The 15,596-nt window shown below is 38.9% G+C and overlaps 2 protein-coding genes across 6 annotated transcripts in view; one reads left to right on the plus strand and one right to left on the minus strand.

The window, feature by feature from the left end:
* LOC126639886 (uncharacterized) overlaps positions 1 to 5,279 on the plus strand; it is a 42,162-nt gene extending 36,883 nt beyond the window's left edge. For 2 of the 5 annotated variants that reach the window (XM_050315216.1, XM_050315214.1), the window contains exon 2: positions 3,996 to 5,279. In XM_050315216.1, coding sequence (XP_050171173.1) covers positions 4,036 to 4,995 — 960 coding nt within the window. In that variant the 5' untranslated portion in view covers positions 3,996 to 4,035 and the 3' untranslated portion in view covers positions 4,996 to 5,279. Of the gene's footprint in view, positions 1 to 2,361; positions 2,492 to 2,552; positions 2,665 to 3,995 lie in introns of those variants that run through there. The other 3 variants (XM_050315211.1, XM_050315212.1, XM_050315213.1) reach the window with 3 other exon arrangements.
* Positions 5,280 to 9,923: 4,644 nt separating this feature from the next.
* Positions 9,924 to 15,596, minus strand: part of WDR64 (WD repeat domain 64) — a 65,398-nt gene continuing 59,725 nt past the window's right edge. Inside the window, exons 25-28 of the mRNA XM_050315190.1 lie at positions 13,326 to 13,425; positions 10,980 to 11,054; positions 10,773 to 10,806; positions 9,924 to 10,035 (exon numbers count right to left, since the gene is read on the minus strand). Coding sequence (XP_050171147.1) covers positions 9,953 to 10,035; positions 10,773 to 10,806; positions 10,980 to 11,054; positions 13,326 to 13,425 — 292 coding nt within the window. The 3' untranslated portion in view covers positions 9,924 to 9,952. The remainder of the gene's footprint in view (positions 10,036 to 10,772; positions 10,807 to 10,979; positions 11,055 to 13,325; positions 13,426 to 15,596) is intronic.

The raw sequence follows: 15,596 nt of genomic DNA on the forward strand, positions 1-15,596 counted from the left end.
ATTCATTTTCCAGAGAAGAGATCTGTGAGGGTAATTCCAGTATTCCCTTCCAGTGCGAACCTTACTGCTTCAGGAAGGTCTGTGCTCACCAGCTTCTTCATGACAATACGGTAGTGAAGGAGTCACGGCTCTGCCAAATCAAACTTTGTCAAGCTCATTGAGCTCAGCTTAATATGCTTGACTGAAGGTGCCAAGATTTTCTGACAATGTCTTTGGTCCTGGGTTTTTGCAGTAAAGGCAAAGAACCACTAATCCACGTGTGACAATGAACAGCAAAACCAAGCTGCTCATGAGTGACCCTGTGGACATGAGTGGAGGCATAATTTTTGTGATCTCCTCCCATCTTACTGCCAGTGGAAACCTGCTCTCTGCCATCGCCATGTGTTGCCAGTGTTTGGATTTCGTTATCTGCTGATTATATTAGCTACTTTGAGTTTACCTTTGGTGTGGCTGTGCTGCTTGTGGCAAGTATTTTTGACCTCTAGAATCATCAGTATAGAGAATAAAAGCATGGTAAGCTCTAGTGTACCAGTGCATATCTTTTTTTTCCCTTTTTGTGATCTTTCATTTTGAAATATTACAGCCGGGCTGCAGGTAAATCCTGTGTTCCGGATGGCTGCAGGGCTGAGCCTGGCCCCTAGAGACTTCTGGGACAAGAGGGAACTTCTGCTGCAGCCGAGTGCTATGGGCGGTTCAGTTTCACTTTGGAAAGTGCAGGGGCAGGATAAACTCTGCCTTTCTTTACGGGTAAATCTTCAAGCTAGTCCTGCAGTTCTTACTACCAGTTTAACTTACTGTGGATTTGTTTTTTACCTCACAATAATGTAAGTTTGCCTACAATCAACAGAGAACTTGGAGGCTGTTACCTTTGATTTGTTCCTCATGCACATTGTGCTGAAGAAGATTAACAGATGAATTTTCTAGTATATTGCTTCTAGCTGCAGGTGCTTCTGTGCTTCTCTGAGCACCAGTCCTTTCAGTTAAAATTGTTTGAAAAGGTGTGGCTTTTGCTATGATTAAGTCCTGAACAGCAGTTCTAGCCTGTATTACTGTGACTTAACATTTTTCCTCTGTGGCACGTGAAAGGTGGCAGTTCAGATTTTTGCTCGTCAGTCCCCCGAGCAAAGGGGAAAGTTGAGAGCCTGGTGTCCAACAGTCTCTCAGTCAGTCAGTGTCAGTCAGTCTGTCAGTGCCTCGTAAGGAGACCCTTCACCAACAGATTCACGAGATCAGAGGGTCCCTCAACCTCCCTTGTTAGCAGGAACTCAGCAGAGCCAGGACCCCTCAGCGGGTCTTGCCAAGGTGTTGTCCACCGATGGCAACTGCAAGGACTCACTTTAACAGTTTATGGAATAACACTTTTTATTAATACAAATTGTGACAGATTAATAGGGTTTGAAGGTTGTTGGTGATGGGGTCTACTGCAAAAATATGTTTTAAAGCAATCTACTGATATATGTATCAAGCAAGCACAAGCTCTGATATGAAGCAATCTAATTAATATGCTATGGGGTAAGCACAAGCAAAAGCTCTAGTCCTAAAAGCAGCATTTAACACACATAAAGCACATTTCTCACCCAAGGTGTCCCTCTGAGGGGGGAGATGATGGACTCAGCCCGTTGACTGATCCCAGCAGTTTTGGTGGAGGTCTTCTACCACTTTTCCCCTATTCCCAACTTACTTTTATACTATTTTACTTATTTTTGGGTGGAATTTGAGTGGCTTTAGTAATAAATACTTTTTATTTCTGATTGGTGTACCTGATGGGTGGAGGGTGGTGGTAGTGGTTTGGCATTTGAGGAGGGCCTCTGACATGGTTGTTGGCTTCAGCAGCAGAACATCTTGATTCTCCCTTATCAGACAGGTACTGTACAGTCTTAGTACCACAATGTTCTCCCATTCTGCTGGGATGAGAATGGAGGCGGGCCACATAGTCTCCACTTCGTTCCACACTCCATTCTGTTTCCCTGAGCAGATGTTTATCGTTGAACTGGGGAACATGTTGACCTCCATCCATTCAGGGTGTTGCAGCTGCTTTTTACCTTAAAATTCTGAATCCACTCTAGGTTTAACTCTATCCATCAGCCCACACTCTGCATCCCCTGTATATTGTCCAGAAAACTCTTTAAACCAGTCTGGGGTCACTGAGTTCCTCCAGACTCTCCAAGTCTGTCCAGAGCTTGAGCTGTGTCAAGGTGACTTTCTTCCAGTTTGGGAAATTTTACAGAGCTCTCTCCCCATATATCTTTAAGGCATGATCTAGTAGCAGTAACAGCTCGATTCAATCATTAACATGAAATTGCAAAAAAGACAAGCAAACTCATGCAGCTGACCAGAAACAGTTTGGCAGACGGTGGGAAAGGAACAGCTGTGTCATCGTATTTTAAGCAAGAGCCTGAGACAGAGGAAACCTGAGTCCAGGGGCAGGGGAGCAGCTCCTGGGAGTCATTGCTGTTGATTCAGGTTGGTTCTGGACCCCACTGCACCTGAGGTAAGCTATTCCTAGACTTACTCAATATATGCAGTCGGTTTTTCTGAGAAAAGGGATTTTGAATAATATTTGACAGAATTCCTTTCCTCAATGTTTCTAGTAATGCAAACTGTGAACTAGCAAGTCTGTCTCTCAGGGAAGTCTCAGGAAGTGTGAACTGTACAAGACCTCAGGTAAAGTCTTGTTTTAAGCCAAAATCTTGTTTTGGCTCAAGTAAAAGGACCTTTAACTGAAGTGTTAAAATGAAACCAAAAAATCTTTTGATCGTGCCCTGCAGTAAACTGTAGGTTAGATTCTTGTGGATCTGATTCCAGTTCACCGACTTTTATGGGACTCTCAACCCAGAAAGAAGAGAGGAAGATAGATGTTTACTTTTCAGGTACAAGCTCCTCAGAGTGGACCAGCTCAGTGGGCAGCAGAGGTTATCTCTAAAAAGCCAGTAGCACTCCCTCATAGCAGGAAAAGAATATTTTTCTGCATTATTTCTGTGAAATTGCCCTCTCCCTTTCTTAGAGTAGGTGGCGGATGGGAGGGTGTTTCCATACTGCATCCTGCCCTCTCAGTATTACTGGCTGCTGTCATACATGCTCTCAGATAGATGTTGTGGATAGAGTCGTGCAGAATTTCTTTCTTTCTCCTTTGTCTGCTTCTCTTATCCTCTGCATTTCTACAGGCGATGTAATGGTAGGGGCAGGACAGAGAGGGCCTGACTCAGATGATGTGAGGCAAATGTATGTGTCTATATACTCCTCATCTGGCCTATACTGAGGGGGTTTTTAATTAATGGAAGGGAAAAGTATCCTTTTTCATTTTGCTTTTCATTGACTTCACTGATTTATATTACATTCAACCAACACACTTACACTGATCTGTCCAGAGATGTCATACCTTCAAACCAGAAAGATCTGTCAGCATCTTGTTGAATTCCAGCTTTCCAAAAAATGGCAGACTTAGTGAGGGCTTAAAAATATCTTATATTCCTTTGAAGAGGATGGAGAAAATGCAAACTGAAGAGAACAGTCGAACAGTCACTACTTAAAGAACTCACTGTTACCTATCTATAAAAGTCTCAAAATAACTCAGCCTGGATTATAGTTAGGGGCAGAGCTTGGTAGCTCTCAATTTTTATCTGTCTCCTTATTTTTCAGAACCCCAATGCTGACATAGCCTCTAGTTTATACATTGATAAATAGGGTGGCTTTGGTGGGGAAAAAATTACTTCCAATATTTTGCTGGGATTTAATAATTCTATGGAATCAGATAGGATGATCAAATATTGGGTTTGCTTTCTGGGGAAACGAGGGAGGCCCAGTAACCTACCATTGCCCATTCATAATAAATGCCCTCCTAATTTCTGTTTCTCATATAAGTTTTCTTCTTTGTGCTATGTGTAATAAAATTACAATTGTTTAATCAGTAACTAATAATTCCAGCAGCAGCTGAACAGTGTCTCATGTGTTCCCAGCTGTAAGTGATCTATAATCTGTCTTTTGCTTTTTTGTAGGTACTGATATATTCCATATTCCTGAATCTTCCAGTAGCAAATGAAAAATATGTATCTCTTCCTTCTTTCCATTTTGTCTTTGCTTTTGAAAGTCAGTGGCACCAAAGACATTGTATTTGGTCATAATAATTTCACAGAATATCAAGTGGGCAACATGAATCTGATTCTCTCTGTCCCACATGGTGGGTCAATGGAACCTAAAGACATCCCTGATCGAGAGGCTGCCTGTTGGGATGCGAAGACATCCTCCTGTATTTTCTCTCATGACTGTCCTCCTGGAAGTGTTCAAAATGATAAGAAATGCAAAGTGTCTACCAACCAAGACAGGTATACTATAGAGGTGGCTCAGACTCTTGCTGAAGAAATCAGCGGTATTACTGATGGCTTCTTCCCACATATCATTATAAACCACCTACAGAGGTTCAAGATGGATGCTAACAGGGAAAAAGAAGAAGCCTCGTTTGGTATTCCCCAAGCAGAACAGGCCTGGGAGGACTACATGGGATTTTTGACCACTGCAAAATCACAGATGTCAGGGGGCCTGATTCTGGATATCCATGGACAAGCACATCCTGAGAGGTGGATAGAACTAGGTTACACACTTTCAAAATCTTCCCTTAACTCAGGTGTTTTTTCTGCATCGTGTTCCTCAATTAGCCATCTGGCCAATCAGCTGGTCAGTGTGTCTTCTGAGACCTTGGTTTCGGGGAACAGAAGTTTGGGTAAATATATTGAAGAACAAAATAACAGTTATGTTTGTGTGCCTTCTCCATCCAATCCTAGCCCAAATAATGGGAGCTATTATAGTGGTGGATACATAACGAAGACTTTTGGTTCCCGTAGTTCTGGCACCATTGATGCCATTCAGCTTGAACTACCCCAGTGGGTGAGGGCAGCTGAAGAACGTCCCAGATTTTGTAAAGCGCTGGCAAGGGCTGTGATGAAATTCTGGCAAACTAACTACTGCAGCCAGTACAAGCACAAATTTCGGCCATGCTGAAAGAGGTTTTCTTGCTAAGGTACCTTTCCTTAATACAGTAATGATCTGGATTAACAGAACAACTCATTCACCTGGAACGTTTAAGCCTGCAATATAATTGTGGATGCCGGTGGAAAGAAACAACCTACAAAGGAATGCAGAGACTTTGACACAGAGAAAATCCACAGCTAATACCAACAAGTCCATTAACACACAGATCCAGCATTGAAAAATCTGCTATAAGTGGGTGTATTTGAAAGTATTTCTGTATTTAATTTCTTTCCATTATCATCCTCTATTCTCTAGCACATAATAAACAACTAATCCTCTAATGAATTCTGTGCAGTGCTTTAGTGGATTATCTGCTGAAAGAAATAAAATGCCTCTGCTTTTCCTTTGACACTTAAGAAAGACAGGTGGATAATATTATTGTGTAAAATATTCGAGGCCAGGACTGGTTTCCATTTGATGTTTTTAAAGCCCTAGGAGTTGGAACTCAAGTAAACAGTAATGCTGAGCAATGACACGCAGTCTGAACTACTCAGGTTTTGTTAGTTTAATGAATTAGGGAAAAAAATCTAAGAACACTTACAGCACTGTAAATTTGTCAGAGTTTAAATAGCATAACAGTAAGGTAGTGACTGGATGGAAGGCTGATAAAGATAGCACATACACATCATGCATTTTGGACAGTTTTCCTTACAGTACGATTCCCTCCTGAGAGCCGGTCCACTGATTTAAATCAGCATAGGATTAAACACTTGGTTGTTACTGGGAATAGTATTACATCATGGATGGGTTTTTCTGCACAGTGGAGAATATAGAGGCATAAATAGCCGTGAGTACAAATCAGCTCCTGGAAACCACAGGCAATTGATAAGGAAAACCAAAGGGAGCAGAAAGCAAGACTGAAAAGACTAATGTTTGAAAATTAAGAATCTATGAAATTGTAGCAGTGCTAAAAGTTTGGTAAAAAGAAAACAAGTAAATAGTTCTGAGAAGTAAATAGTCAGTTAATAAACTGAAGAGAAGTGGGAGATTTGCATCTTGCAACCACAGTAAAATATTTTAGGTCTAACTATTAATTGGGACAATATCAAAGAGAAACTATTTCACAGTGGTAAAACATAACACAAAAGAGCATCAAAAGAAACAGGTAAGGAGATCTCTGAACCTGACCTGTTCATTTTTATTCTTTGAAGACTAGGAAATTTTCAGGTAACTGGAAGAGAGCTGATGCTGCTGTGTTTAAAAGGGAAATAGGATTCAGAATTTCAGGAATGTTACCTTTCATACACTAACTGTTAAATCATGGGTTGGATGAAGGGAACACAAATAGTAAATGGAAGATTACACTTTATCTGGTGTCACTTGGTTTTTCAGACAAGGCTGATTTTAGTTTTAATCACAAGGTTTAATGTGGTGGGCTGACCCTGGCAGACACCAAGTACCTTCCCAGTTGCTTGTGTGCTTCCTTACTTCTTCCAGGAGGACGGGGGGAGAGATTTGGAAAAGCAAAAGCGCAAAAACTCATAGGTCGCAATGAAGGCAGTTTAATAGGTGAAGCAAAGCTGCATGTGCAAGCAAAGCAAAATAAGGAATTCAACCACAACTTCCCATCAGAAGGTATACGTTTAGCCACTTTCTGGGAAGCAGGGCCTTAGCATGCATAATGAATAGTTACTTGTGAAGACAAACACTGTAACTGTGAACATCTTGGTTTCCTCCTCCATTCTCTGAGGTATTATTTGCTAAGCAAGATGTCATATGGTATGGAATAGTTCTAGTCATTTTAGGTCAGCTATCCCAGCTGTGTCCCTTCCCAGCTTCTTGTGCACCCCTGGGCCTACTCGCTGGGTGTGGGAAAAAAGCACCTTGTTGCTGTGCAGGCATTGCTCAGCAATAGCCAAAATACCAGTGTGTTATCAACACTATTTTAGTCACAAACCCAGGATGCAGCACCATACAGGCTGCGATGAAGAAAATTACATTCATTCCAGCCAGATCTAGTACAACTGATCACAATAAGTTCACTTATTATACTCCCACAAGATATTTTGCTAAAGAAAAAATGCAGTTACTCCTAAATCTATCATAGCCCTATAACAAGTTGGAGACAGGTAAAACATTGCAAATCATTGTATATTCAGCTCACGAGAAGAATGTCTTTTCAAGAAAGCCAGCAGATCAAACACCATTCAATGCCAGTGATATAGAAAACCTGCTATTTCCCCCAAAATAGTAGGTAACATTGGCACTATTTGTATGGATTAATTACTCACTGAGGTGACACACTAGGCAAGGAGTGGTAACTTTAGTGAAAGGACAATAGAATATGTATTCTGTGTATGTGTTCATGTCGTGACACTGTCCTGGAATGCTGAAATACCAGGAAGGATTGCGGAATCATGATGGATAATTAATTGAATATGAGCTCAGCAGGCACACTTCTGGCTTAGAGGATGAACATGTTCTTTGAAAGCACAAGCAAGGAACTAACAGGCAGAAACAGCAGGGTATATTAAGTCTTTTTTGAGTATATTGTTCTTGTAACATTATGAGTATAAAATGGATTTCTAAGGCAGAAACTTTTTGGTTTCTTCCACCTTACTCTCTACCGTGTCTGGTTGGGAAGGAGAGTGATAGACTGGCTGAGTAGGCACCTGGCATCCAGCCAAGGTCAACCCACCACAACCCCAAACCATTCTGTGATTCTTTGATTAAGAAGAATAGTCTCTGGAAAGGGTTTCTGATGGCTGATGAAGCTTAATCTGGCAGGAAAAAAAGTCAGTATGATATTCAATGTACAGAAGTTCAAACTGGACAAACTGAAGCAGAGAGGAAACCAGCAGTTTTGACATGGAGAATAACTGGCAGCAAATGTATATTAAGACCCTTAGTATGCTCCCTTCAACTGGAAATCAAAATAGAAATGCAAACAGGCATTTGGCCACAGAAGGTATTCTTGGTTTCTCTGCCTTCTGTCACCCAAAATGAAAATTCACACATCTTTCTGTCAGTGTAAAATCAATTTTATTTATTCCTGATAATTGAAGTTCCTGCAATATCTTCCCTAAGGAAGCAGATATCTTATCTGAGATCTCAAGCAAGAGCATTTTCTTTTATATAATATATACTACACTGGTCCTGATTAAAGTCTTTGTCTCAGGGCCATAATGAATTCTTAGATGTTGAACGGGCTATCCACTGATTTCAATGGGAATGATTTTTACATAAACCCAAGATCCCTTCCCCTTTTGCTATGTGCTTTCCCAAGCAGAATATCAGCTCACTGGGCAGCCCAGGATGAAAGATGCTGTTATATGATTCTATTAATACCAATGCTAGTTAAAGATTCTGACTCTCTGTTTAGATGAAAATAGAGACTAAAGCACAAGAAGAGCAAGCTTTCTGACATTACTGTGCTATGAAAGAAGGGACAAACCTAAGAAAGCAGTAGCTTTCTTAAATGTTATTGAGGATATCGGTTTCCAACATTTGTCAGTTCTCTTCTTGTGCTTTTGAAAGGCACAGTTTTAGATAAAGGATTCAGGGTCAAATCATAAAAATTGGGAAGACATTAAGTAGGTTTTAGCACGTTTAATTAATGCAAAATCCACCAGAATGACGTTATTACTAGTCTCTCATTGAGTAAATACCCACTGGCAAGTGCTGAAAAGGAGTATGTTTTCTGATCATCTCAAAATATACTGAGCAACTTTTAGAAATTTTTAAATTTCTTACAACAGTTAGGTGTAAGCAGTTCATATTGAATTGCAATAATGATAAAATAATGCTAATAAACTTTCACCCTTGTTACACCCTTAATACACAGACCTTCCTTTAAACATATCTATCATGCCCTAGGCTTGGTATGTATTATATAATAATAAAATAGTGACAATAATTGGGGTCAATTGAGTTGATTTATAATGTTTTTTACTATTTTAAGGTTGCTAAGATTTAAATTAGCAAGGAGGGATCAGGATTTCACCCATAAACTTGAACTGACAGACAGTAAGCTGATCAGAAAAACTAATTTTAAAAAATCTTATCTAAATAGATTTTTCTTACCATTACATGTTAGTGCATTTCTAACACAGCATAAACCCAAAGGAATCTGAGCAGCTGGAAGTGAACTTTTTGGGTAATATGGCCATTTCACACTGCTAACACTTCTGGTCAAGGCATCTTCTGAACAAACAAAATATTGGCATTAAAAGGTATTAAAATAATAATTCTGAAGACTTGTCTGTATAGCATTAACAAAACAATTGGAAGGAATCACATAATCACAGAATATGCTGAGTTGCAAGGGACCCACAAGGACCATCAAGTCCAATCCTTGGCCCCGCAGAGGACCATCCCCAAGAGTCACACCAGTGCCTGAGAGTATCGTCCAAAAGCTTCTTAACTCTGGCAGGCTTGGTGCTGTGACCACTTCCCTGGGGAGCCTGTTCAGTGCCCAATCACCCTCAGAATCTTCCTCCTGCCTTATTTTCAGATGATTAACAAGAAAATCTAAGCCTTTCTGGAAGAAGACTGTTGACTAGGATACTGTCATATACATCTGCTACCTATGGAACATCCCATTAGTTCTTTGTGTATCCAAGGACACCAGAGCTCCTAAAACAGGAAAGAAAGGTTATAGAAGTACCTCTGTAATAATATTTTAGCAAAAGAAGGATTTTTTGAGATTTATGGCTCTGAATCTTTAAGCAGTTAATCATAGTAAGGTGCTTTTCCTTCTTAACCATCAAGGAGTGGAGTCAAATGGGTTTTTCTGTGAGTATCAATTATAATCATACACTGGCTTTATTAGAATATATTCTCTGCATGAAGGGCTGGATTAGAAGTAAAGATTTGATTTCTATATGATCTACTTAATAATGAAATGGATTTTAAATATAATATTAAAAAAATTAAAATATGATAAAAGGAATCTGCTATTCCACTTTTATGAAGATGGATGATATGTTTATTTGTCTTGACCCAAATCTTCATTGGAATCTGTATCCATTTTCCATCCAGCAGATTTCATAGCTTTGATCCTCTGAAGACCTTTAAAAAATTTCATGAACTAATTAATATATTGAGGTGAAGAGCCCAGATTGATAACATTTTGTAACTGCACAGACAAAAAAAATATTTTCTATGTAGCTCACAGAAAAAGTCTGATTTCATTTCATTGTAAATCCATTGCCGTGCCATTGGCTTCAGAGCAGTTGCTCCTCCCAATTTACCACGGCACAAGACCCCCTGTATTTTATTTTCTTTTTCTGAAAGAAAACAAACCACAGATTTCCAAAGCACATTAATAGTCAGAAGAATAGCAAATGGGCCAACTTTTTTAACAATGTGCTCCTGAATTTTCACTTTTCTGAGACACTCTGCAATGCTGCATGTACAAACATTAAGTCACACATGTTGCAGAGTACCCTATTCATCCCACCTAACTAGCCTTCTACGACTTAGGAGTCTTATCCAAGGTAGTTCTCTAGGTTCCCTCTATAGAAAGAGATCAGCACCTTTGCTAGGGATGATTCTTTTCATCCTGTGATAGGTGGGCTGTGGAATATTCTGCTCTTTCTCCATAGAAGGAACAACCCAGGAAGCTTTGCTAGACAGCTTGCAATAGATCAAATCAATAGTACCCATAAAATAGTACTACCTTACAATACCCAAAGCTTTGTGCAGATGAGAATCAATAGTTTTTGGGCTGGCTGAAAGATTCAAGTCTGAGCAAAAAATTAATGAGGTGAGGTTAAACAGGAGAAGTAAATGTCTGGAATACTCACTTTTTGGCATGCTCACTTCAGCTGGAGTCTCAAGCTTCCACCAGATGGAGTTGGTTAGGTAGTAATGCAAATCATGTTAAAAAATTAAATTGAGAAGCAGACAGTTAACAAGAGAATGTCAGAGTACATCACTGTAATAATGTCCCACTTCTAATGGCTTCTGCTCTATGAACACCACTGCAAAAAGGAGAAAACACTTATGCTTACCTCATATATAGGAAGAATCCCATATACTGCACCAGCTTCTTTGCTTCCAGCCTCAAAAACTTCCAAAGGTTTCGTCTGATCAAGGGAAGCCAAAGTCAGTGCATTACTAGCTGAAGCCAAAAGGTAGTGAAGACATTACTTCTGTTATTGAATTGCATGTTAACATTTATGTTAACCAAAAAAATGTATGGCATTACTATGTAAAGAGATTATGGTTTATGCACAGGTTTTCTTTGTACCACATAAAGACTGCCTTGAACATTTTTTTCATAGGAGGAGATCAATCTTCTGCTATAGAAAATGCATAACCAGCAAAATTCCAGCTTCACAAGGGGCACAAAATCAAGATAATTAACATCAAAATGCTTTTTGTCACCTAAAAATCTAGTTTTAAACACTTAATTCTCTCACCTATTAAGACTTTGGATAGGCTCAATAAAGGAATAATTTTCAGGGTACTTGTCTGGTTTGGTGGATGCATGTTAGCAGAGGACAGTGGAAGTCTAACCAAGGGGTAATGGAGTAAGAACTTGCCCCCAGATGATAGTTTCATCACAGCTTCAGTCTGGCTATTCTTCTGTTGGACTGTGCAAATCACAAACACTTTAGCAGCCAGTTGGGAAAGATGCAGATGAACAAAATGTTTCTGCTAACTGCTGAAAGCTTTGAATCTGTGAAAATACTTTGAGTACCTTGACAGTTCATCCACAGTCATATGTATCCTGAGATTTACCTAGGTATTAACCTATGGACAGGGCAGAAATGAAACTGTCTCTACATGATATAGATGTGATTTCACATGAAGACAATTTCTGGGCCTCCAAAAAGGAAACAAAAAAGCACCTACAACTTGAAATACTGCAAAGAACTCTTGATTCCTTTAAATTTGAAAACATTAATTTATTTTGAAATGGTCCATTTTGGAGAGATTTTCTACTTACATTTTTCTCATGGTCTTACTAATACATCACTGAGTGTGCTGCAGTAGTAACACTTTAAGAGATAACACATCTTCAATAATGTAAAACATTCCTAAAAGAATATCTTCCAGTTTCTGTCTGGTCAATTTTAAACATTACTGACGTGCATTGATTACTAGACTTTAACCATTTCAGAAAAACAGGACAACTGGATTACAGTGAGCTAATCAATGCCACTGAAGAGCACACCTCTAGTCTGAAGGACAAACCTAAGCTCACTCTTTTGTTCTGCTCTTAGGTAAATGAAAAGAAAAACCTTTTTCTCGTCGAAAGCTCTATCAGAATGGGACACCAGTGCTAATATGTATCGAGTATCTTCTGCTGTGAGACCTCCAGACAGTCCTTTTTTCGAGTGACTTGGTAAAACCCAAAGCTGAGACAATTTCTATCTTTCTGACAATATACCAAACCACTGACTTTGCTATAGTAAATTTAATGTTTTATATCAGAACTGACATATTTCTTCCCCACTAACACTGTTTTCATATTACACAGTGCTGTATCTAGAGCTGTTTAACAGCAGGGGACCAATGGCAACTGCCTTCTGTCTTTGGTGCGTGTTGTTTTTCACTGACTACTGCTTGGACCTTTGCTGGCCACATTAGGATATGAGATTGTGGTATGGAGGAAACTCATGGTACTGCAAAGTTTAGGAGAGGATGTTAAGAGTTCATCCCCCTCACTGGCTGTTGACCATTAACTTTTGGCAAAGAATGGTCAGAAAGGCGTAAATGGAAGCTTTTTTTGGCCTAGGGCCATAGAATTGGTGTATTTTTCTACTACAACTGCAAGAGAAGAAGTTTTACCTGTTCCCATGATTTTTAAGGGCTGAGCCAGGTAAAGATGGAGGAGCTCCACTAATATTCAGTTAGAGTTGTAGAAAGTATTCATAATGAAATCTAACTCAGAACTTTCCTGGTTTCTGATTTCATAGGAACCTCCAAAGAACTATTGTGTGTAACCAGGAAGTCACTGTCTATTGTTCTAGTATTTTCACACTTCCTTCAAGTTAACTGAAGATATTTAGGTTTTCTGTTGAAATATGGGAAAATTCTAGGTTGTGAGGGTTTTTTGGTGGTTGTTTTAGGTTGGTTTTTTTTTTTTTTGTTGGTTTTTTTAAATTCTGTTAAACCAGTGAATCAGTGTGTACTGCCTTCTAAACTGGAATTTGAAAATATGAAAAATGAGAATGAAAACCGAGGAGGTTTCTTAGATTCCTCTGTTTATGCATTTTTGTTCTAGCTTGTCCGTGGAATGAGAGGGATATGTAGGGTTATTTATAGATAATTTCTAAATGAGAAATACAATTGCATTTCCTATATGTGTTGCACAGAACAGAAACAAATTTGTCATATACATTAGCTACCGTTTCAGGAGCCAGAGCTTGGAAAAACTTGAAGTCCTGAACGACATTTGCATGTTGAGCCTTTTCTAAAACTAAGGGTAATCTGGTCAGGGACTTCCACCTGCACACACAAGACAAAAAAAATCTGATGTTCCTATCAGAATGATAATTTTGAATGCAGCATTCTTTTCTAGTTCCAAAATGAAATTATTTTGAAATATAAATTATTCCATATATCTTCAAAATATAATTTATATTAGGACCTTCATATGTGTTATGAAGTGCTTCACTAACACTTTATCAATCTAAATACTGACTGTCATCTGTAGAAAGCAGGACATGTTAATACAACACTTCTTGTAACAGCTTTGTGCTCACTGTCTTATGGCTTTTCAGCATTTTCATCAGTTCTAACTACAATTTGTGAATGCAACTTTTGTAACAAAGAAGGTTTATCTTACTCATATGTCTGGTTTCCAAACTTAGTCGTGAGAAGAAACTGTCTAGAGTGCCTGTTAGTGCAGATTAACACAGTTTCATTTATAATCAGAAAAATTAAGTCAGGTCACATAAACTACAGAATTATGAAGTACAGGGAGAAATCGAGACTGTTCTTCTGTACAGGCCTATCTACCTGCTGGCAGTTTTCAATAGAGAACCTGAGATGCTTGTTTAAACTGTAAGAACCTATGCTACTCAGCTGGGTTTGTGCCCTTTTTGGGTATGTGGACATTTGAGGAATATTTTCCCCCAGCTTTCTCCTGGAAAAACTGGCTGCTCATGGCTTGGATGGGTGTACTGTTCACTGGGTAAAAACTATCTGGATGGCCATGCCCCGAGAGTGGTCATGAATAGGATTAAATCCAGCTGGCAGCTGGTCACAAATGGTGTTCTCCAGGGCTTAATGTTGGGGCCAGTTCTGTTTAAAACCTTTATCAATGATCTGGACGAGGGAATGGAGTGCACCCTCAGTTAGTTTGCAGATGACACTGAGTTAGATGCATTATCTGCTGGAGGCTACAGCAGCATGTGGCTGGTTTTTTTCCTGGTCCTCTACACAGCTAAGTTTTTTTCATTTGCTTGCTCTGTGTAATTAATGTGTTTAAATGTATGATAGCCATTCTCCTTTACTGACATATTTGAAGAATCCTCAAAAAGTAGTCACAGTTTGACACAGATATGTAATTTATGGAAAGTTTCTTCAAGGTTAGCTGACTTAATTATAGTCTCTAATTTCAGAGATTTCAAACTAGCTGCTGACTATTCCAAAGGACTGCAGGGGTTATTCTTTCAAACACAACCAAGCACTTCTCTCTGTTGAAGAGTTACTATTCTGACTGCAGTGAGACTACTCATTTTAGCAAGAACTCCATGGAATAACAAGTGTTAGCAGTATACTCAATTAAATTGGGTGACAGTAAAACACCTTAGAGATTTTCGATTGTCCCAAAGTGCTTTGGTTAAAAGACAGCCTCATACTGCACATGGTATATGAAATCTTACCACTAAAGCATGCACGACTTTTTAAGCCCTGAAGTATTTTTTTTTCCAGATTTGGACTACTTTGTTACTAAAGACACTTGTGTGTGTTGCTGCTGCTGATGTCTTTGTCAGTGTTTATGTTCACTTGGTCAACCTACTAATTAATGAAGGGAGTTGAGGATTAGAAATATGACTTAAACTAAAGGACCAAGGCTCTCGGAGTTGACTTATAACTAAGCCATATCCCTTGAGAACTCTACCTAAAAGAAAAGTCCAACAATGCTATCGAACACACAACATTTACGGCAGTTTCAGAATGTCATGATCTGTGAATCCATTATTCATGTACGTGAATGTATCCATAAACATCTCAAAAAATTTAAGATGATAATTTTTTTAATGGAAAGATAAAATTTGATTTATTCTTCTAGAAGGATTTGTGTTTTTGTTGAAACTATTCACAGTAAGATTTTTTAATATATTTTTGGGGATACCAGAAGTATAGCAACTTCTGGAATATGAAAGGTAGTAGGCTGCTAACCTGAACAGTGCACATAATATACAGTCTGTAATTAGGCTAAAAGCTGAGACAGTTATCTAGTCATCAGTATTACTGAATTCAAATCTTGAACCTAATCATGACTGTCACTTAGTCATAACAATTAAAAGATTTATCCATGTTGGGTAAAAAACACCTTTAAAAACAATTTTTCTAAATAACTCATAGAAGTAATATTTTTCTGACCTTCAGGTGAAAGATGCTTTTAAAGTGTATTTTCAAAACTGTTCCCCCAATCATACATGAATGGA

This window comes from Myiozetetes cayanensis, unplaced genomic scaffold, assembly GCF_022539395.1.
Source record: "Myiozetetes cayanensis isolate MyiCay16 unplaced genomic scaffold, myiCay2020 scf2-11, whole genome shotgun sequence".
NCBI lineage: Eukaryota > Metazoa > Chordata > Aves > Passeriformes > Tyrannidae > Myiozetetes > Myiozetetes cayanensis.